Genomic DNA, 23,695 nt, shown 5'->3' on the forward strand with positions numbered 1-23,695 from the left:
ATGAGTGAGTACTGAAATATTCGTGTTTGTGATACTGGTAACGAGTACTGTATAATACGCACGTATTTGTTCCGAATTCCGAATGGAATCCAGCAGAAAATTACTCGCATTTCCCAATCAGCGGAAAATACTCTAATATCCTATTGACTTGCATTGTACTCACTATTCGGAACAATTAAGCGAGTGGTACACAGTGCTTGTTACGAGTATCGCAAACACAAATATTTCGATACTCGCTCAACTCTTGTTAAGATTCCTCAGCAATGTTGCAAAAAGCTGATGTTTGGCTAGGCATCATGATTGCAGCACGTGACTAAAGCCAAAGGTGCATAATCCTAGAGGCGTTGTCAGTGCAGCACTGAGAGATATACTGTATTGCAATACATTAGATCAGGGCAATATAAGTTACTGTCTAGAGCTGGTCGAACTCGCAGAAAACTGGGACTGGAAGGTCTCTGCTGAATTTTAAAAAAAAAACTCCTATCCAGTCTGGAATCTGCTACCCATATAAGTCTATGGAAACCAGAATCCGGAGATTAAAAATGTAGGTGGGGGGGGTAGGAGTGAGCGCAGTGTACTCACTGAACCTCCGTCATGGCGGTAAGCTACTTCCAGGTCACGCTTTCCCTTCCGGAACCAACAATTAACCCTTATTGAATATTCACTTTTTTCCCTGCCCACCGTTGCGTGTAATTTGTTGCAGTCAGACGCTCCTCCACCCTGAGTGGCAGCGTGTCAGTTGACAGCAACCTATCACAGGCGACAGGACGGCCGGTGGGCGGAGAAAAAAGTGTAACTGTCTGCGGGTGAGTATCGTGGCATAAACGTAAATTAATAAATAAAACAATCAGCGCAGGGTCCCCCGTATTCTGATACCAGCACAGATAAAGCCCACGGCTGCAGCCCCCAGCTGTCGGGCTTTATCATGGCTGTGTATCAAAATAAGGCCGGAGTCACAAACTTGCACAAGTCTCTCATTGCATCACCCAGCAGCCACACACTCTCCTGACAGGAGAATGCGGCTGTATAGACATACATGCAGATGCACACTCCTGTCAGGAGAGTGTGTGGCTGCCGGGTGATGTGATTTGAGACTTTAGCAAATCATACAGTTCTTGTGAGCGCACCGTTGGAGTCACACTTGCGCAAGTCGTGCATCGCATCACATAGTGACGTCATGCCGGGAAGGAGCCTGTACACTCTAGCATCTACCATATATCCGGTGTGCGGCTCTGCAGGTGGAGGTAGGTGCAGGGTATTATATATCTAGTGTGCGGCTCTGCAGGTGGAGGTAGGTGCAGGGTATTATATATCCGGTGTGCGGCTCTGCAGGTGGAGGTAGGTGCAGGGTATTATATATCTAGTGTGCGGCTCTGCAGGTGGAGGTAGGTGCAGGGTATTATATATCTAGTGTGCGGCTCTGCAGGTGGAGGTAGGTGCAGGGTATTATATATCTAGTGTGCGGCTCTGCAGGTGGAGGTAGGTGCAGGGTATTATATCTAGTGTGCGGCTCTGCAGGTGGAGGTAGGTGCAGGGTATTATATATCTAGTGTGCGGCTCTGCAGGTGGAGGTAGGTGCAGGGTATTATATATCTAGTGTGCGGCTCTGCAGGTGGAGGTAGGTGCAGGGTATTATATATCTAGTGTGCGGCTCTGCAGGTGGAGGTAGGTGCAGGTTATTATATATCTAGTGTGCGGCTCTGCAGGTGGAGGTAGGTGCAGGGTATTATATATCTAGTGTGCGGCTCTGCAGGTGGAGGTAGGTGCAGGGTATTATATATCTAGTGTGCGGCTCTGCAGGTGGAGGTAGGTGCAGGGTATTATATATCTAGTGTGCGGCTCTGCAGGTGGAGGTAGGTGCAGGGTATTATATATCTAGTGTGCGGCTCTGCAGGAGGAGGTAGGTGCAGGGTATTATATATCTAGTGTGCGGCTCTGCAGGTGGAGGTAGGTGCAGGGTATTATATATCTAGTGTGCGGCTCTGCAGGAGGAGGTAGGTGCAGGGTATTATATATCTAGTGTGCGGCTCTGCAGGTGGAGGTAGGTGCAGGGTATTATATATCTAGTGTGCGGCTCTGCAGGTGGAGGTAGGTGCAGGGTATTATATATCTAGTGTGCGGCTCTGCAGGTGGAGGTAGGTGCAGGGTATTATATATCTAGTGTGCGGCTCTGCAGGTGGAGGTAGGTGCAGGGTATTATATATCTAGTGTGCGGCTCTGCAGGTGGAGGTAGGTGCAGGGTATTATATATCTAGTGTGCGGCTCTGCAGGTGGAGGTAGGTGCAGGGTATTATATATCTAGTGTGCGGCTCTGCAGGTGGAGGTAGGTGCAGGTTATTATATATCTAGTGTGCGGCTCTGCAGGAGGAGGTAGGTGCAGGTTATTATATATCTAGTGTGCGGCTCTGCAGGTGGAGGTAGGTGCAGGTTATTATATATCTAGTGTGCGGCTCTGCAGGTGGAGGTAGGTGCAGGTTATTATATATCTAGTGTGCGGCTCTGCAGGTGGAGGTAGGTGCAGGGTATTATATATCTAGTGTGCGGCTCTGCAGGTGGAGGTAGGTGCAGGGTATTATATATCTAGTGTGCGGCTCTGCAGGTGGAGGTAGGTGCAGGGTATTATATATCTAGTGTGCGGCTCTGCAGGTGGAGGTAGGTGCAGGGTATTATATATCTAGTGTGCGGCTCTGCAGGTGGAGGTAGGTGCAGGGTATTATATATCTAGTGTGCGGCTCTGCAGGTGGAGGTAGGTGCAGGTTATTATATATCTAGTGTGCGGCTCTGCAGGAGGAGGTAGGTGCAGGGTATTATATATCTAGTGTGCGGCTCTGCAGGTGGAGGTAGGTGCAGGGTATTATATATCTAGTGTGCGGCTCTGCAGGTGGAGGTAGGTGCAGGTTATTATATATCTAGTGTGCGGCTCTGCAGGTGGAGGTAGGTGCAGGGTATTATATATCTAGTGTGCGGCTCTGCAGGTGGAGGTAGGTGCAGGGTATTATATATCTGTGTGCGGCTCTGCAGGTGGAGGTAGGTGCAGGGTATTATATATCTAGTGTGCGGCTCTGCAGGTGGAGGTAGGTGTAGGTTATTATATATCTAGTGTGCGGCTCTGCAGGAGGAGGTAGGTGCAGGGTATTATATATCTAGTGTGCGGCTCTGCAGGTGGAGGTAGGTGCAGGGTATTATATATCTAGTGTGCGGCTCTGCAGGTGGAGGTAGGTGCAGGGTATTATATATCTAGTGTGCGGCTCTGCAGGTGGAGGTAGGTGCAGGGTATTATATATCTAGTGTGCGGCTCTGCAGGTGGAGGTAGGTGCAGGGTATTATATATCTAGTGTGCGGCTCTGCAGGTGGAGGTAGGTGCAGGGTATTATATATCTAGTGTGCGGCTCTGCAGGTGGAGGTAGGTGCAGGGTATTATATATCTAGTGTGCGGCTCTGCAGGTGGAGGTAGGTGCAGGGTATTATATATCTAGTGTGCGGCTCTGCAGGTGGAGGTAGGTGCAGGGTATTATATATCTAGTGTGCGGCTCTGCAGGTGGAGGTAGGTGCAGGGTATTATATATCTAGTGTGCGGCTCTGCAGGTGGAGGGAGGTGCAGGGTATTATATATCTAGTGTGCGGCTCTGCAGGTGGAGGTAGGTGCAGGGTATTATATATCTAGTGTGCGGCTCTGCAGGTGGAGGTAGGTGCAGAGTATTATATATCTAGTGTGCGGCTCTGCAGGTGGAGGTAGGTGCAGGGTATTATATATCTAGTGTGCGGCTCTGCAGGTGGAGGTAGGTGCAGGGTATTATATATCTAGTGTGCGGCTCTGCAGGTGGAGGTAGGTGCAGGGTATTATATATCTAGTGTGCGGCTCTGCAGGTGGAGGTAGGTGCAGGGTATTATATATCTAGTGTGCGGCTCTGCAGGTGGAGGTAGGTGCAGAGTATTATATATCTAGTGTGCGGCTCTGCAGGTGGAGGTAGGTGCAGGGTATTATATATCTAGTGTGCGGCTCTGCAGGTGGAGGGAGGTGCAGGGTATTATATATCTAGTGTGCGGCTCTGCAGGTGGAGGTAGGTGCAGGGTATTATATATCTAGTGTGCGGCTCTGCAGGTGGAGGTAGGTGCAGGGTATTATATATCTAGTGTGCGGCTCTGCAGGTGGAGGTAGGTGCAGGGTATTATATATCTAGTGTGCGGCTCTGCAGGTGGAGGTAGGTGCAGGGTATTATATATCTAGTGTGCGGCTCTGCAGGTGGAGGTAGGTGCAGGGTATTATATATCTAGTGTGCGGCTCTGCAGGTGGAGGTAGGTGCAGGGTATTATATATCTAGTGTGCGGCTCTGCAGGTGGAGGTAGGTGCAGGGTATTATATATCTAGTGTGCGGCTCTGCAGGAGGAGGTAGGTGCAGGGTATTATATATCTAGTGTGCGGCTCTGCAGGTGGAGGTAGGTGCAGGGTATTATATATCTAGTGTGCGGCTCTGCAGGTGGAGGTAGGTGCAGGGTATTATATATCTAGTGTGCGGCTCTGCAGGTGGAGGTAGGTGCAGAGTATTATATATCTAGTGTGCGGCTCTGCAGGTGGAGGTAGGTGCAGGGTATTATATATCTAGTGTGCGGCTCTGCAGGTGGAGGTGGGTGCAGGGTATTATATATCTAGTGTGCGGCTCTGCAGGTGGAGGTAGGTGCAGGGTATTATATATCTGTGTGCGGCTCTGCAGGTGGAGGTGGGTGCAGGGTATTATATATCTAGTGTGCGGCTCTGCAGGTGGAGGTGGGTGCAGGGTATTATATATCTAGTGTGCGGCTCTGCAGGTGGAGGTAGGTGCAGGGTATTATATATCTGTGTGCGGCTCTGCAGGTGGAGGTAGGTGCAGGGTATTATATATCTAGTGTGCGGCTCTGCAGGTGGAGGTAGGTGCAGGGTATTATATATCTAGTGTGCGGCTCTGCAGGTGGAGGTAGGTGCAGGGTATTATATATCTAGTGTGCGGCTCTGCAGGTGGAGGTAGGTGCAGGGTATTATATATCTAGTGTGCGGCTCTGCAGGTGGAGGTAGGTGCAGGGTATTATATATCTAGTGTGCGGCTCTGCAGGTGGAGGTAGGTGCAGAGTATTATATATCTAGTGTGCGGCTCTGCAGGAGGAGGTAGGTTCAGGGTATTATATATCTAGTGTGCGGCTCTGCAGGTGGAGGTAGGTGCAGGGTATTATATATCTAGTGTGCGGCTCTGCAGGTGGAGGTAGGTGCAGGGTATTATATATCTAGTGTGCGGCTCTGCAGGTGGAGGTAGGTGCAGGGTATTATATATCTAGTGTGCGGCTCTGCAGGTGGAGGTAGGTGCAGGGTATTATATATCTAGTGTGCGGCTCTGCAGGTGGAGGTAGGTGCAGGGTATTATATATCTAGTGTGCGGCTCTGCAGGTGGAGGTAGGTGCAGGGTATTATATATCTAGTGTGCGGCTCTGCAGGTGGAGGTAGGTGCAGGTTATTATATATCTAGTGTGCGGCTCTGCAGGTGGAGGTAGGTGCAGGGTATTATATATCTAGTGTGCGGCTCTGCAGGTGGAGGTAGGTGCAGGGTATTATATATCTAGTGTGTGGCTCTGCAGGTGGAGGTAGGTGCAGGTTATTATATATCTGTGTGCGGCTCTGCAGGTGGAGGTAGGTGCAGGTTATTTTCTATCGGGATTAGTCGTTATTCACACTCGCCTCCATGTTACTTTTTACTTTCGGCACCGTTTTTCTCCTGTGGCACACTGATATTTCCTCTTGGACACAATATGGCTGCTCTGTCTCCGTCTCCTCAGAGCTCGGTCTCTCGCAGGTTCAAGTTCCCTAACAGGACTCTATAGGATCAAGGGCGTGCTGGGTTGTCAGTATTGTGAGTGACAGCCCAGATTTCCTATCTGAGGCAGGGGAGAGCTGGGCTGGTTGTATTCACAGCCCAGCTGCTCAGTCTGGCCGGGCATGCGGGGCTTCCTCCAGATGTTTGGCTAGTTAGTGCTTCGACTACTGCCAGTTGTAGCTTTGCTCAGTGGTGTTTTCTGATCTTTGTTGCCTGATCTTAGATTTCCCTTTGACTACTCTCTTGGATTACCCTTTTTGCCTTTGACACACCCTTTGATCTTTGTTACTTGACCCTGAACTTGCCTCTGACTATCCATTTGTCTTTTCCCTTTGACATGCTCTCCTAGCTTTTGACCTTGGGACTCCTTGACTTCCCCACTTCACGGCTTGTCCATGAGAAGTGACTCATAGACCATGCTCCTAATATGGTCTAAAAGGCTTCCCGTAGCTGGGTGAGGGAGAGATCATGATGACGACCTCAGGGTTGCCAGAGCAACAATCGGACCATTGCGATGACTTTTAAGGGGCACTGATCGGATGGGAGAGGGTGTGCATTCCCTCTCCCATTCTCCTAATTGCTGTAATCTACTGCATCCTCACCCATCCCTTGTAGACTGTGAGCCCTCGCGGGCAGGGACCTCTCTCCTCCTGTACCTGTCTGTGCCTTGTATTGTTAAAGATTATTGTACTTGTACCTATTTTGTATACCCCTTTCACATGTAAAGTGCCATGGAATAAGTGGCGCTATAATAATAAATAATAATAATGGGTGGCTCAGTAGTTAGCACTGTAGTCTTGTGGTGGCTCAGTGGTTAGCACTGCAGTCTTGTGGTGGCTCAGTGGTTAGCACTGCAGTCTTGCAGCGCTGGGGTCCTGGGTTCAAATCCCACCAAGGACACTATCTGCAAGGAGTTTGTATGTTCTCCCTGTGTTTGCGTGGGTTTTCTCCGGGTTCTCCGGTTTCCTCCCACACTCCAAAGACATACAGATAGGGACTCTAGATTGTGAGCCCCAATGGGGACAGTGTTGCCAATGTATGTAAAGCGCTGTGGAATTAATAGCGCTATATAAATGAATAAATTATTATAATTAATCAATATCGATCGCAGCATTTAGTGGGTTAAACAGCCCGGAGTGATGCAGGCACTGCTCAAGCCTGTGAGATCCGGGCCTCGACGGTCATGTAAGCAGAGCTCCCGGCGGCAATCTCTTGTGCACAGCTCCAATGTCAGAAAGGTGTTAAATAACTCGATCGGTAAAAAGTTTAATGAGAAAAAAAATATCAAAACTCCAGAATACGTTTTTTTCGGCCACTGCAATATTGTAAAAGAATGGAGAAGAGGCGATCAAACCATCGTACCTACCCCAAAATGGTATCAATATAAACATTGTCAGAGGGTGCAAAAAAAAAAAGATCCTCGCACAGCCCTATCAACCAAAAATTGAAAATGCTACAGGTCTCAGAAAATGGTGACGCAAGCTAGATTTTGCCGTGTCTCTTACAAAAAAGCCTTAACACTCTCAAGAGGAAGGACAAATCAGAAGAAATGTAATACCAGAAATCCACAGGTCCCAAAACAGGCTAGTTCTTGCCCTAGACCTGATCCCGATTTGTCCCTGACTGACAGTGGAGGTTTGCACCCTCAGATCACATAATGGCACCCCCACTTTTCAATGGCTGACCCTGATTTGTCTCTGCTGGACAGCAGAGATTGGCACCCTCAGATCACGCAATGGCGCCTCCATCGTCGACAGCTGACCCGGAGTATCCTTAATTGCATCTTAAGCTATGAACCAAGGGTAACACAAAAACAACAATAAACATTAATGAATTGCACACAAGCAGAGGGTGAGACACAGGGCTAGGAATGTGCAAACACAGTCATACAGGAATGATCGAATAAAAGAAACTAAATAGAATAACAGAATACGTAGAAACCCTCCCAATCCTATATGATACAAAATAGGAGATAACTGGGAAGGTAATCACACAAACTAACTGCAGGGACTAGCAACATCAGTGTCTCAGTAAGAAAACCTTAACTGAGGAGCTGGGACTCCAGAGGACCATCCATAAAGAAATATAGCCAGCACTGAGGCATGTGAGTAGTGAGTGTAAATAGCCCCTCCCAAAATGGGACTGGGCAAACCAATCGAGAAAGTGCACACACCTGAATAGAAGTGAAACAGGAAGATGCTGTAAAGCATCCACATGCCTCTGTCACTGTTGACAGCAGTATCTAGGCAGTTAAGAGGCCACGACACAACACTGACCGTGGCTGATCAGCAGGGTGTCAGCTATAGTGTACATTACGTATAGATAAAATGGCCGCACTGCAGAGAGAAGAATTTTTGGACAAGAAGCAGTTGCTGGGTGATACCGTCTCAAAAGACATTTCTTCTTGTTTCTTTTCAAATCTTACAATATTAATCTTATAGATTTAGTGACTTATATTGTGCTGCAACAATGAAGAAAGTTTCTTTTTCTTTCTTTGAAAAAAAAATGGTATTTTCTACATTAAGATCTTTATATTGTTACAGCTGAAAAATTACCTGAATTTCTTTACAACTCACATGATCCAACTGAGGACGTAGATATTCTCTGTTTTCTAGATGTTTGAAGTTGTCTACCTTATTACTTTATACCGACATCACAGCTCTTTATGGGGTTTATGTTTTACACCGACTCATCCATTTTTTTTCTATTTAAGGTTGGACAAGTTTCTTGACCCAGCAAGGATGGCTAGAGACAAAAACAAGATGGCGGAGAGGCTATTATACCTCACCCTAGAGATCCTCTTCCGGCTTACTGGAGAGGTGAGAGATTCTGATGACGTCACATTACATCATTCTTATCTATGGGAATAACAGATGGATAGAACTGGAGAGGTGAGGACTCTGGAAATGTCTGGAGTGATATTTATTACTGTGTCTCTCCATAACCAGGATTACACAGTCGTGAAGAAGACCTCTAGTGAGCGCTGTCAGGCCCCTGTGTCTGAGGGATGGGGAAGACCCCTGAGCCCAATCACGGGGCCTCCACCTCACCCCCCGATACATGAGGACATCAATGACCAGAAGATCCTAGAACTCACCTACAAGATGATTGAGCTGCTGACTGGAGAGGTGACACTGCTGGGAATGCTGGGACATTATACAGTAACGCTATGAAGGGATCGGGGGTGACGGTATCATTGTATGTGTCAGGTTCCTATAAGGTGTCAGGACGTCACCGTCTATTTCTCCATGGAGGAGTGGGAGTATTTAGAAGGACACAAAGATCTGTACAAGGACGTCATGATGGCGGATCCCCAGCCCCTCACATCACCAGGTAATAGACAGGACTAAATACACACGGCCTATAATTATCTGTATGTAAGGAATGAATTCAGTCCCTGTATGTGTCTCCTCCAGTTCTATCCAGTAAGAGGACAACACCAGAGAGATGTCCCCGTCCTCTTCTCCCACAGGACTGTAAACAAGAAGATCCCGATGTTCCTCAGGATCATCAGGTAGATGGAGAGAAGGGGCCATGAAATCTCCCTATTGTGTGTAGACGGCTGTGAAGGTCTTGTGCTCAGTCTTGTTTTATCCTCCAGTATTATATGTGTTATACTTGTGTAACGGGGTGCCAGGGGTGCCTCGGGGGTTGTAGTCGTGGCCCCATTTTCTATCAGGCTAACCCCCAGCTCCGCCGTCACTATTGGGACAGGGGATTGCTTGGTGGGGCAGAGTGTGGTGGTACAGAGAGCGCTGTCAGACGCAGGAAGACTTTGCAGACGGAGATCAGTTGAATCAGAATGCATGTTTATTGCACGTATCTTCATAACAGAGACAACAATCTAATAGCGTTGATCCACAATTTCGGCTGGGGGAAAACTCTTCTTATCGTCTCCTCTAGTGGGGATGTGCCCGGCTACTCCACTTCACCTGGCTCCCACTCCGGCTACCGCAGACTTGACCCACCCAACTCTGTTTCACCTTAGAGGTCACTTTCTCTTTCCTTCGTTAGCTGTCCACCTAGCTCCCACACTCTGCCCCTGCTGTTCCTTCTCCCCCGTCCCGGACTCGACTGACTCAAACTCCAAACTTTTCCTCTCCCCCCCCCCCCTTTTGCTGCCGGCTCCTCCTTTCTCCTGCACTGTTTCTATGGGGACAGCCGTCCCACCCGGCCACTAGGGGAACCCATCTATACAGTAGAAATACAGTAAAACATAAACGGCTTTGTCTACCCCAGCGGGGGTATCTTCAGGGGGGGAAACTATGCCTCCTTGTAAGGGGTCCGTCCACCCCTTACATTCCTCCCCTCTTTTTGCCTTAGCCTCCCGGCAAGGCCCGCACCTGCAAAACACGATCTTAGCAGCAATACAAATTTCCCAACACCTTAAAACTTTCATCTAAAAACACAATCAATGGGTGCATAAATCCGGCGCCCGGAGTCCCTCCAAGGGAGCTCCTGGTCTTTGCAGTAGATTTGCCCGGAGGCCGTAACAGGCGCTCCCAGTCTTTGCTGATCTTCTGCCCGGAGTCTCTCACAGCACTCCCGGTCTTTGAAGGCAGGAGCACAAACAATAAAGTCTTCCTTAACATCACAGAGGGAGTCCCTGCCCAGTCCGGCATCAGGCTCCTTCCGGGCTCGGTCACTTAAACATGGTTACAACCTATAAAGCTTCACCGGTTCTTCAACACTACCGGTTCTTAACACAGATATGTCCCCCTTCTCCGGTCACTGGGATTCACACGGGGTGATAAGCTCGTAGCCATTCGGCCCGCTGGGCCCTCACATAATCGGAGAGTGACTGACCTGGCAAGCGGCGCAGCCTCCGGAACGGTTCATAGTTAACCGGTGTGTCCGATTCTTCTGACTCCGGCTTTGGCCCCTCGACTCCCGGCGGAGGTGATGGGGTAGCTGGTCGGGACGGCTGTGGACTTCCGTAGATGTCTCACTGGTCACTGCATCCCAGGAAGTGACCCACGTTACTTTTGCGGGCCGCTCCGGACCTCCTGGCACAGCCGGTAGTTTAATGGTAAGGGCTTCTTCAGCTGCAGTCTGACTCGGGCGTCCTCTCCCCAAGCTGGTTGCCACCAGCGCGCCCGCTGCTTCATCTGAGTCTCCATCTCACTTAAGGTCAGTTGTGGAGTCGGCGTCTCTTGCAGCTCTTCTTGTAATGGCGCCAGGGACGGTGGAGATGCTGGGGAAGGTGGAGGCGGGCCGTCTTTTCCCGCTCTTGTATACACTCCACCCCCAGTCTCACACATCAAATCGACCCAGCACAGGCGACGCCTCTTCTTTTCTGTAACGCCGCCCTCTTCACATGTCTTCAGCAACATCTTGGGGCCGGCACCTCCCCTCTTTGGGCGGCGCACTCTGTACTTCTTTTTCTTCGCCGGCCAACTCAGGGTTTTTCGTTTGGCGCCAATTCTTCGCGCGCTCACTGTGTTCGTGAAGATGGCAGCCATTTTAGTACCGTCCTGTGCCTGGTCCAACGCCTTAGGCACCACTTGGTCTTCACATTCGGGGACCGGGACCCCCTGCAGATAATCCGGATCCTGCCGACTACGCCACATGTAACGGGGTGCCAGGGGTGCCTCGGGGGTTGTAGTCGTGGCCCCATTTTCTATCAGGCTAACCCCCGGCTCCGCCGTCACTATTGGGACAGGGGATTGCTTGGTGGGGCAGAGTGTGGTGGTACAGAGAGCGCTGTCAGACGCAGGAAGACTTTGCAGACGGAGATCAGTTGAATCAGAATGCATGTTTATTGCACGTATCTTCATAACAGAGACAACAATCTAATAGCGTCGATCCACAATTTCGGCTGGGGGAAAACTCTTCTTATCGTCTCCTCTAGTGGGGATGTGCCCGGCTACTCCACTTCACCTGGCTCCCACTCCGGCTAACACAGACTTGACCCTCCCAACTCTGTTTCACCTTAGAGGTCACTTTCTCTTTCTCTTTCCTTCGTTAGCTGTCCACCTAGCTCCCACACTCTGCCCCTGCTGTTCCTTCTCCCCCGTCCCGGACTCGACTGACTCAAACTCCAAACTTTTCCTCTCCCTCCCCCTTTTGCTGCCTGCTCCTCCTTTCTCCTGCACTGTTTCTATGGGGACAGCCGTCCCACCCGGCCACTAGGGGAACCCATCTATACAGTAGAAATACAGTAAAACATAAACGGCTTTGTCTACCCCAGCGGGGGTATCTTCAGGGGGGGAAACTGTGCCTCCTTGTAAGGGGTCCGTCCACCCCTTACACTTGTGTAATGAGAGCGGTGGAGATGGCAGGATTAGAGCTGATCATAGATGGGACTTCTCCATCTGTCTGTGACTTTTACTTTATTTGTTTCAGGGTAAAGATCTGCCCCATATTAATACTACAGAGACATATGTGAGGGGTGATGAGCAGAGTAAAGAGGAGATACCTACAGATAATCGTCCAGGTGAGTAGTGACCACTAAATGCAGAGAAGTCACAGATTCTCAGAATGGTTTCATTATATTTGGCATAACTGTCTAGCTGGAGTCGAAAGATGAGCACAGCAAATCGATGCATGGTGTGATTGCTCCTTGAGATAGCCACATAAACCGTCAAGAACATAATACCAGCCCTATTCTAGAGCATAAACACGGTTTTACTATCCATTTCACTTGTGGTACGTCCGCATAGGTTTGGATACAACTTCTCCCTAAAAGTTTCCCCATGGAGTTCTCAGCAGTCTCCCCATACTGCCCTGGTCAGGATGACTCGCCCACCCCAGGGCTGTGGGACACCCGGTGCCGGGCCGGACTAGTCCGGTGGTAGTCAGTGGTGGCTGGGCCCGGCTCCGTGGCCCTGGTGGGTGTCAGTATAATATGTGGCTGATGACTTTAATGTTTGTGTTCGTGACGCCACCTGTGGTATGCGGCTATTAAGCCGCCGCTGCGGTATGAGGCCTCCGGGATAGTGTCATGGCAGCAATGGTGGTACTGCTCCCCACAGGTGGAGCAATGCCCGGGGCACAGTTGGTGTTTGTGGAAGTCTATGGTGCTGCGTGACTAACACGGTGCAGGGCCGACAAGCAATGAAAGAAACAGGCACAAACAGTAGTCTCTTTACCTTCTCCTCTTTTACTCGGCAGAAACTTAGTCCAGGGAGACCGTCACAGATGGTAAAGATGATCCGGCCGGCCTGGAAGTGCCTGGGGTGATCTTTGGCCAGTTGAGTATGAGGCCTACTCCTTAATCTTTCTCTGCTGTTTTAGGACACTGCACTTTGGGTTTGCAATTGCCCTCTTGCTGCTGGGACTTGTTGTTCGTCCCCTTTTCTGTGTGGTAGACTGCGCAGGCCCTCTCTGGTGCTTCTCTGCTGGAGCCCACACCAGGCCCTTGGGATGCAGCTGTACCTTCAGATTGCTTCTGGGACAGGGGGCTTACAGCTCTCCTGCCCTCCGGATTCAGCTACCAGGGATGGATTTTATGCCCTGGCAACTACAGACTCCGATGTCCGAGTCCCTGCTGTGCCTCTCTGCTCCCCTTGCTTCACTGGGCCAAGCTATCCCAGCTCTAGGCCCCAGTTTACAAGGCAGCACTACTCTGCGTCTGCACTCTTTCACTCCTGTCTCCAGACTAACTCCCACTTCCTCCTTCCAGCCAGACTTAAGGAATGCTCCCTGAAGTTCCAGGTTCAGAGCTCCCCCTGCTGGCCGGAGGGAGAACTGTGTTGAGTGTTAACTTACTGGCCAATAGATCTCCCAATTACCTCCAGGCTCAGCATTAACCCTTTTGGGAGGGCAATGCTGTTGTGGCGACCAGGTCCTGGGGCGCCACAAGGACAAGTGAATGCTCTCTCTCTGAGGTTCTTTCCAGAGGCTTAACAACTTCCACACACTGACCATGTATCAAATAAACAGACGCCATTATAACACATGAAACACACCAATGGGTGTAGGTACAAAATTCTTGGTTCTCCTCGTTTACTGAAAGAAAAATCCATAATGGTCACAGAAATAACTTGAATCTGACAAAAGTAATAAACTAAAAATCTATGAAAATGAACAGATGACAGTCAGACATTGCTGCTTTTCTGCTTCCACAGAATTTAAAAAAAAATAAAACTCACTCATGAAACAGGTCTGGACAGAAATGATGGTACCCCTGAAAATAATGTGACAAAAGGGATATAGGGACAAAATTAGCATCACAGGTGTCTCCAATCTTGTAATCAGTCAGTGGGCCTGTATATAGGGCTGCAAATACTCAGTGTGCTGTTTGGTGACATGGTGTGTACCACACTCAACATGTACCAGAGGAAGCAAAGGAAAGGGTAGTCTCAGGAGATTAGAAAGAAAATTATAGACAAGCATGTTAAAGGTAAAGGTTATAAATCATCTCCAAGTAGCTTGGTGTTCCTGTGACTACAGTTGCACATATTCAGAAATGTAATATCCATGGGACTATAGCCAACTTACCTGGATGTGCCCGCTGGAGGAAAATTGATGACAAATCAAGAGACGGATAATACGAATGGTAACAAAAGAGCCTAGAAAAACTTCTAAAGAGATCAAAGGTGAACTTCAAGCTCAAGGAACATCAGTGCCAGATCTCACCATCCGTCGTTGTTTGAGCCAAAGTGGACTTCATGGGAGATGACGAAGGAGGACACCATTATTGAAAAATCATAAAAAAGATATCTTGTGATAGCTGGCGTAGCGAAAATTATCGCTACGCCAGCTTCACATGCACTCACCTGCCCTGCGACCGTCGCTCTGGCCGGCGACCCGCCTCCTTCCTAAGGGGGCGGGCCGTGCGGCGTCACAGCGACGTCACACGGCAGGCGGCCAATAGCGGCGGAGGTGCGGAGATGAGCAGGATGTAAACATCCCGCCCACCTCCTTCCTTCCGTATAGCCGGCGGCAGCAGGTAAGGAGATGTTCCTCGCTCCTGCGGCTTCACACACAGCGATGTGTGCTGCCGCAGGAACGAGGAACAGCATCGTATCTGTCGCGGCAGCGTAATTATGAAAAAGTCGGAGCCTGCAGCGATGATACGATAACGACGCTTTTGCTCTCAATCGTATCATCTAGGATTTACACACAACGATGTCGAAAGTGACGCCGGATGTGCGTCACTTTTGATTTGACCCCACTGACATCGCACGTGCGATGTTGCAACGTGCAAAGCCGCCCTTAGTGCGGTCGCACTAGTGACTTTGTACAGAGGTAGAACTATATTTTTTTCATGAACACTTCTACCTCTTTTAATACATCCCATTATTTTATTAGCCCTGGCAGCAGCTGCCTGACACTGTCCACTAAAGTGAAGTTTACCATCCACTCCTGCAGTTGGAGGGTATTATAAGTGTGTACTATATGGGATGTAGTATCGGGGAGAAGTGTTGCTGCCGGGGTGGGGGAGGGGGGCGGGAGGGGGAGTTAAAGGGGTAATAGATGTGATAAATTTAATTTGGATGCCGATTTGTTATTCTGTTGTATGTATTCTGTTTTAATAAAAAAGTATCTGATTTAAAAAAAAAAAAAAAAAAAAGTTTACCATCCACCCATACACCCAAGTCTTTTTCTGTGTCTGTTTTACCCAGTGTTCTACAATTAAGTACATAATATATACATTTTATTTCCTCTACCCAAGTGCATGACCTTACATTTATCTACGTTAAACTTCAATTGCCACTTCTCAGCCCAATCCTCCAATTTACATAAATCTCCCTGTAATATAAAATTATCCTTCTCTGTATTGATTACCCTGCAGAGTTTAGTATCATCTGCAAATATTGAAATTCTACTCCGCATGCCCCCAACAAGGTCATTAATAAATATGTTGAAAAGAAGCGGGCCCAATACTGACCCCTGTGGTACCCCACTATGAACTGAGACCCAGTCCGAGTACGTACCATTAATAACCACCCTTTGTTTCCTATCACTGAGCCAGTTTTTAACCCAGTTACACATATTTTCCCCTATCCCCGTTATTCTCATTTTATGTACCAACCTTTTGTGTGGCACCGTATCAAAAGCTTTTGAAAAGTCCGTATACACAACATCCACTGCATTTCCCTGGTCCAGGCTTGAACTTACCTCTTCATAGAAGCTGATCAAATTAGTTTGACAGGATCGATCCCTCATAAACCCATGTTGATACTCTGTCATATCATCTCTCAAGAAACCCTCAAGGATTTTACCAACCGTAGAGGTTAAACTTACCGGCCTATAATTTCCCGGCTCAGATTTTGTCCCCTTTTTGAATATTGGCACCACGTTTGCATGCGCCAGTCCTGCGGTACCGACCCTGTTATTAAGGAATCTGAGAAGATTAAAAATAATGGTCTATCTATCACAGAACTCAATTCCTGTAGTACTCTGGGGTGTATGCCATCCGGGCCCGGAGATTTGTCAACCTTAGTGATTTCGAGGCGGCGGCGTACTTCCTGCTGGGTTAAGCAGGTAATATTCAAGGGTGAATTTATGGCATCACTGGTCATGTCATCTGCCATGGCATTTTCTTGTATAAAAACCATAGAAAAAAAGTCATTCAGCAGGTTGGCTTTACCCTCATCCCCCTCCACCATTTCACCAAGACTATTTTTAAGGGGGCCAACACTATCGCTTTTCAGTTTTTTACTGTTTATGTAGTTAAAGAATATTTTAGGATTATTTTTACTTTCTCTCGCAATGAGTCTCTCTGTCTCAAACTTAGCTAACTTCATTTGCTTTTTACATATTTTATTTAATTTTCTATAATTATATAATGGCTCATCACTACCTACCCTCTTTAATTCTTTTAAAACTTTCTGTTTTTCTTTTATTGCTTCCCTTACAGCTCTATTTAGCCATAGGGGTTTCCTCCTATTTCTAGCATGTTTGTTCCCATAGGGTATATTTTCTGCACAAGCCCTATTCAGGATGCTCATAAAAGTCTCCCATTTGCTTTGTGTACTTTTATTACTTAGTACATCATCCCAGTTTATTGCACTAAGATCATCTCTCAACCGTTTAAAATTTGCTTTCCTGAAGCTTAGTGTCCTTGTAGCCCCTCTACTAGACATCTTACTAAAGAATACATGAAAACTTATTATTTTGTGATCACTATTCCCCAAATAACCCCCAACTTGTATATTTGATATGCGGTCTGGCCTATTGGTTAGTACAAGATCTAGTAGTGCTCCCCCTCTTGTACCATTTGTGAAAGGTAATTATTTTTCATTGTTATCAAAAACCTATTCCCTTTGCTGGAACTGCAAGTTTCTGTTCCCCAATTTATATCAGGATAGTTAAAGTCCCCCATAATAATTACCTCTCCGAGACTCGCTGCTTTATCAATTTGCTTGATGAGGAGATTCTCTACCTCTTCCATAATATTTGGCGTCTTATACCACACCCCTATCAGTATTTTATTACATATGTTGTCACATGGCTAAAAAGAAAAAACATTGGACTATTCTGAAGTGGCTTCCATGAGCCCTGACCTAAATCCTATTGAGTATCTTTGGAAAGAGCTGAAACATGCCATCTGGAAAAGGCAACCTTCAAACACGAGACAACTGGAGCAGTTTGCTCTTGAGGAGTCACCAAAATACCTGTTTCATGAGTTTTATTTTATTTTTATTTTTTTAATTCTGTGGAAATATGGTTGAAAAGCAGCAATGTCTGATTTTCATAGAGTTTTAATTTATTATTACTTTTGTCAGATTCAAGTTATTTCTGTGACCATTGTGGGTTTTTCTGTCATTAAATGAGGGGTACCAACAATTTTGACCACATGTGTATGTGAATAGGCAGACCCACCCCCAATAAGTCTTGTAGTACTACAGGTACCAAAGTCATGTTACAGACCTCCACCCTCTGCCTAAAACTGTGGGGCATGGCACCTTTCACCACCCGACCACAGAGTCTTCTCTGTTGACTTTGAGCTTCAGCTCTTGAGACATAGTTTGTCCCTTTTACCAAACCCTTTCTACTTGATGCAATCTCCGATGCAGTCATTCCATCTAATAAGTTAGTACCTTTTATCGGACCTCCCCCTTCTGTCACTGCCTCCAATGGTCAGTGCGGTAGTGAGATGCACTTACACTCGAATCTATTATCAGTTCTGACTCTAGATTATCAAGTACGCTATATGGGCTGCTGTCTGCATTGAGCTGACAGACGATTTGCCATTTCTAGATCCTCCACATTCTCGTTTTGCAGATCTATTGTGGACTCTTCATCCATGGCGTCTTCTGCTGTCTCTCTGTTGGCAAATATTACTATCATCGTCCCCTGCTAGAGACCAGCCAGTCACTTCATTCTTCCTTTCGTATCCCATTTCTGAGGGCTTGGACAATTCAGAGTTTGTACCATAGCCTGATGTGTAATTAGGTCCTCTACGACCTCGGCTCTTTTCCACTTCCAAACACAAGAAGTAATGCATTTATCAGGTGGATCACACTTCTCTTTCTCTGGGCCCCGGCCTGAAGGTCACCAACTCATACCAACTTGAAAAAGTTGTTCCTCAGTCTTTGGTCTATCCAGTCTTAACTACTCTACTTCTTATCTCCAATACTTTCCCTCATTCCTGCAATGGCAAGTGGAACCATACCATCTCCATGGGGTATTTTGACTTAAGGCCGCTTTACACGCTGCGATATCGTTACCGATATCGCTAACGTGCGTACCCACCCCCATCGTTTGTGCGTCACGGGCAAATCACCCGTCACACTACTTACCTGCCTAGCGACGTTGTTGTGACCATCGAACCGCCTCCTTTATAAGGGAGCAGTTCGTTCGGCGTCATAGCGACGTCACTAAGCGGCCGCCCGATAGAAGCGGAGGGGCGAAGATGAGCGGGACGTAACATCCCGCCCACCTCCTTCCATCCGCATTGCGGGTAGCCGCAGGTAAGGTAAGGTTCCTCGTTCCTGCGGTGTCACACACAGCGATGTGTGCTGCCGCAGGAATGACGAACAACATCGTTACTGCAGCAGCAACGATAATCGAGAATAGGGGGGCATGTCACTGATTAGCGATTTTGAATGTTTTTGCGACGATTCAAAATCGCTCATAGGTATCACACGCAACGACATCGCTAACGCTGCTGGATGTGCGTCACAAATTCCGTGACCCCAACGATATCGCTTTAGCATAGCGTAGCGTGTAAAGCGGCCTTTAATTACAACTTTCATTTCTCACTCTCACAATTCTGGCGTTATCCGTAATCCCCAGGATGAGTTTTCCATTCATCCTAATAATGTTCCTGACAATATTACAGGGCACCTGGATGAAATCTTCCACAAATTCCAAAAAACTCTGAGCTCATCTTCACTGGTTCCGCACTCTATCTATAAATTCGAAACATTCCTGTATCTTCTTCGATTTTTTTTTTTTTTTTTTTTTTTTTTATATATATATATATATATATATATATATATATATATATATAACTGTGACACCCAGAATTTTCCTGGCTTGCTGAACTTTATTTCCAAGTGTGTCTATTGAGAGCCCTATTGAATCTTTTCTAACTATCATGTCTATCTTACACACTATGATCAGCTGCTTCGTACGCTCTAAGTATCTGGCAGCTACCGTTCAACATCGTAATCTGGGGCAAATGAAGCCAGTCAATAAGCAGAGGATAATCGGTCTATAGCCTTATAGTATATTTTACCAACTGGGGTGGAACGATCGCGGTCGCAGGGTTCGCGACCAGGCCCAGGGGTGCAGGGGGCCCGCCGGCCCCAGGTTTAGCTGCATATGTGTCTGAGGCAAATAAGCCTTTGTAGTTTCCAGTACACTGTGCCCAGCTTGTGCTTCTGGAGATCTGCACTCAGTAAATTAAGTGGAATACAGCAATTCCAAACATGTGGATGAAAAAACTGTGGTTTAGGAACATTGTAGGGCTCAGAAGGGAGGGGGTGTGTGGATTTTGGAGCACAGATCTAACTGTATTCCTTTTTAGCGGGGGGTGCAATAGTCTTTTTCCAGTTTTTTTTTTTTCTACCAGTAACATGAAAACCCCCTATATTTCTGTTAACAGATGACAGTCCTGAGTGGGGACTTGTTTTTGTGTTGGTAAGTTGAATGCTATTGGTGGAAATTTGTGTACAAAACATTTTGGGTCAGTTCACATTTATCTTGTGCTCTATGCTGAGCATTTACATCAGGGTTTCCATTTACATCTACGAAATACGCGATTCATCCCCTGACGGATCCATTCACTAATGAGGAAGAAAAGTTAGTCCAGACTCTGTTTTGCCTCTTTTCAGCGATGACTGTCTTTTCAAAGGTGCGCAAAATGGTTTTTGACCACCGTCTTGTGCTTGCCTAAAAAGACCTGTAAAAAGATGGACACTGCCACCTCACAGGCCAGACGTGAAGACAAAGTGACTCCCTCTGCCTCATTAGTGATTTTTCCATTAAGTGTTCTGTCTGAATCATGTTTTTCAGAGATTTACATGTAGACTCCCGTGTAAGCGCTCAGCGTAGAGCTCAGGATAAATATGAGTCTTGCTTTACTGTGATCTTTGAGGCTAAAAATCCAAAAAGAATTATATGCAATAGAGGGGGTATATTGAAGAAAAACTAAGGGTGAACCACAAAAAAACCTAAAATCAGTTTTATTTAGTAATAGTTAAAATAAACATCCCAAGACATACAAACATGTAAATGACTATCACAATTAGATTGAGGCTGAGAGAGGGGGGACAAATCACCCTTCAATTGACCCTACCTAACCGCAGAGATTGCCACCCTAAGATGGCAAAATGTCGCCCCCCTCCCTTCTCCACGTCGACTAACCCGAAATGACCATGCACTGCACTGGAGTGCAGGGCAAACCTCAATCACCATATAGTAGATGACCATTCAATTTTAGCCAGGCCTCCTAAGATGAATTATATTTTGTTCTAGAACACCTATAGTGCAAAGTACTGTTGTTAATGTTGGCCATAAATTTACTGTGATGCAATCTAGTCATGCATCCCTCTTAAACTGTCTGCAGTCCAAATTATGAGTCACTCGTGGTAGCATGCATACCACTCTCTTTCACTCACACTAGAGACGTACTCAGATATGAATAGAAAGTAAGACTGATTTTAATACGGAAGTTGTACAAATATTTAAACGGAATTATTGGCTAGGTGCCAAGAATGCGTAACACGTCTCCCATTGGATAAAGTATAACAGCTTATTCTGTGATATACAATATACTGTAATGTGCTTGCTTCCTCATTTGTATTAAGCAATGTCAGCATGATTCACTCATCACATGAATAGCCCAGACTGTCTGAGTCTTATGTCCAAATGCAGAACTAGGTGGGGTACACAGTCTGAAACAGCATCTTAAATCCTGGCTTTTGGATATCTTCTTATATACTCCTAATAGTTCATAATCTTGTCCTTAACAGTCCCCCCTTTGGAGATAGCCAAAGGTTTTTCCTTACTTTCCCAGGTCTATTGATCTGTCTTAATGCTGATGGTTACCTCACTCACATACGAGATAACCCATCCCTTGTGGATGAATCTTCCCACCCAACAGACTATGCATAGGAAGCCAGATCCTGACCGTATTCTCTAGACTGTCCTCATGGCTATGTTCCGCTGGCACACGTTATTCAAGAAGGGGGAACGTGGCAGTAGTCCTTTAATTGGCTAATATTTATCAGGGTTGGTTTCAACCAAAGTCTCATGTTCCTCAGTCCTCAGGCGGTAATGGTGGGACATCATCAAAGATGGGATGCACAGTCGTCTTCTGGTCCACATGCTTAGATATCATCGTCCTGGCACAAAGTATCGGGTAGAAGAAGGAAGCACAGCCATCTCCTGGTCTCAGGTCCGACATCTCTTTGTTGTGGAATGCATGGATCTTCGTCCGAAAGAAAAAGAGTGAGAGAAGAGAGAGGAAGAGAGAGAAAGATTGAGGAATGAGAGAAAGATAGAGAAAGATTGAGGAAAGAGAGAGAAAGAGAGGAAAAGAGGAGAGAGAGAAAAAGAAAAGAGAAAAATCTAGATCTGGTTGGATCTGGAGGAGAAAACTCAAAAACGTATATTATGCAAATGTTTAGTTAAACAGACAACAAGCTTAGTTGAAGTATCTGGGGGTACTTCTAAACAGGATTTCATAGGGTCTAAACCTAGTGGTCCCTGCTGGGGTGTGTCTGACACTGAACAATTCAAGGGGAAGACTCTCATGCCCTTGCTTTCTACACTGCCCCATCCTCCCAACCTTCCCTCTATTCTGTGGCTGGTATGGGCTGTGTAGAGTCAGTTCTGTGTGTAAGGCCTGCCATACCTCTTTGGCTAAATAAAAGGGCTGTGGAAGAGAAAGCGCAATAGGGTCTTACCCAGGTGATGGGAGGGTGAAAGAAAGTGTTACACTCACCTATAATGGTTGTGCCAGTCACAACCACTATGCACACATGTAAGAATCCAAGTCCGGCAGCAGTCCCAAATTTGGCTGATAACAGAAAGTAGACGAGGAAAACGGGTCGTAAATCCGCGCCAAGGACTTTGATGTTCCTTGCTTGCTGTCCTGACGAAGGGAGCTGTGACACCTGAAACGCGTTGACATGTGCATGCCAATAAAAGAAGCATAAATCTCCATTGAATCCTCTGAGTCCTTGGCGCGGATTTATAACCCGTTTTCCTCGTCTACTTTCTGTTATCATACCTCTTTGGCTGGCAGTGAAAGCAGGTCACTAGCCACTTTCTATGGTCTCCGGGAGCCCACAGCTGCACCCTATCTCAGTCCTCTTCTTCTTCTGAGACTTGCTCTTGTAGGGTCAGGACAATGTTTTCTCAAGACTTTCCATCTTTCCTTTTCTTCTTCACATCGGGGTCATTCAAAAAGCACAGATTGACTGACTGTTTATTTGGCAAGTGGTCTTGGGGCTTCTTTGGATGTTCTGTCAGTGAGGGCACTTCTAACTGCTTCCCTTGACTTCTCCAATGTAGGCCTCAACCCTGCTCACCGCGACTCTGTCTGGCAATAGCAAAGCTTCCATCCGTTCTTCTATTGGCTCATGGCGGCGTACAGTTCCATTGGCAGTGATCAAGTCTCTTGTCTTCCATACAGAGTAAATGCTGGCTGCCATCTTGCAGGCTTCAGCGAGAGCACATACATCTGCTTCTTCACAGACAGGCATGCGGGTAGCGACTGCTCTATCAGCACAGCGTCTTCTGCTACCAGCACCATACCCATGTGGAACCGTCTTCTTGATGCACATCGTGATCCATCCGCAAAGGGGTTAAGTCAGGGTCCAAAGGTGTATCCGTCACTGTATTGAATCCAGAGTTTCCTCAGCTATGCCAGAGTCGACTACCTCTTCCACCAAGGTGTCAGAGGTGGGACACTCCCCCCTTGGAAGAGGGAGAAGTTTAGCAGGATTAAGGACCGGACACCGGGAGTTGGTGACTTTGTCAGGGAGCAGTGATGTCATACGGGCACTGATCTTCAACTGGTGCTTTAGGTAGGTGTTCAATCTGGCTGAGTGAACTCTTGTGCAAGATACCAGGCAGGATAACATACAAGTGAAAATATCTCAAACCAGGCTAAGTAACAACTGCCATAGGCAGAAAAATATTCACCGTCCACCAGGACTAATAGTGAGCAGCCTATATGGTCTACTAAATTGTATACTAGATACAGCAAAAACAAACATGCAAAAGTGAGGGGAAAAGGTTTCCACAGGACTATCAGCAATAACCTCTGCTAAGGTTCATTAGTGGGAACACAATGGGGCACAACTGCATATATGACCAAAAAACGGAGTGTGTGTTTCAGGTCCCTCCCCCCTCTGCAGCCTCTGCTGCATCAGCAATAAACAGAGCAGTGGCTTTGGCTGCTGAAACAAAAATGGGGAACTGGGTGTCGGCTGGACTAAAATGGCGTC

General features: G+C 47.1%; 1 protein-coding gene across 1 annotated transcript in view; it reads left to right on the forward strand.

Moving 5' to 3' along the window:
- Positions 1-23,695, forward strand: part of LOC142313139 (uncharacterized) — a 165,098-nt gene that overhangs the window by 70,456 nt on the left and 70,947 nt on the right. The window contains exons 8-9 of the mRNA XM_075352126.1: positions 9,289-9,354; positions 12,186-12,276. Of these exons, the coding sequence (XP_075208241.1) occupies positions 9,289-9,354; positions 12,186-12,276 (157 nt within the window). The remainder of the gene's footprint in view (positions 1-9,288; positions 9,355-12,185; positions 12,277-23,695) is intronic.

This window comes from Anomaloglossus baeobatrachus, chromosome 5, assembly GCF_048569485.1.
Source record: "Anomaloglossus baeobatrachus isolate aAnoBae1 chromosome 5, aAnoBae1.hap1, whole genome shotgun sequence".
NCBI lineage: Eukaryota > Metazoa > Chordata > Amphibia > Anura > Aromobatidae > Anomaloglossus > Anomaloglossus baeobatrachus.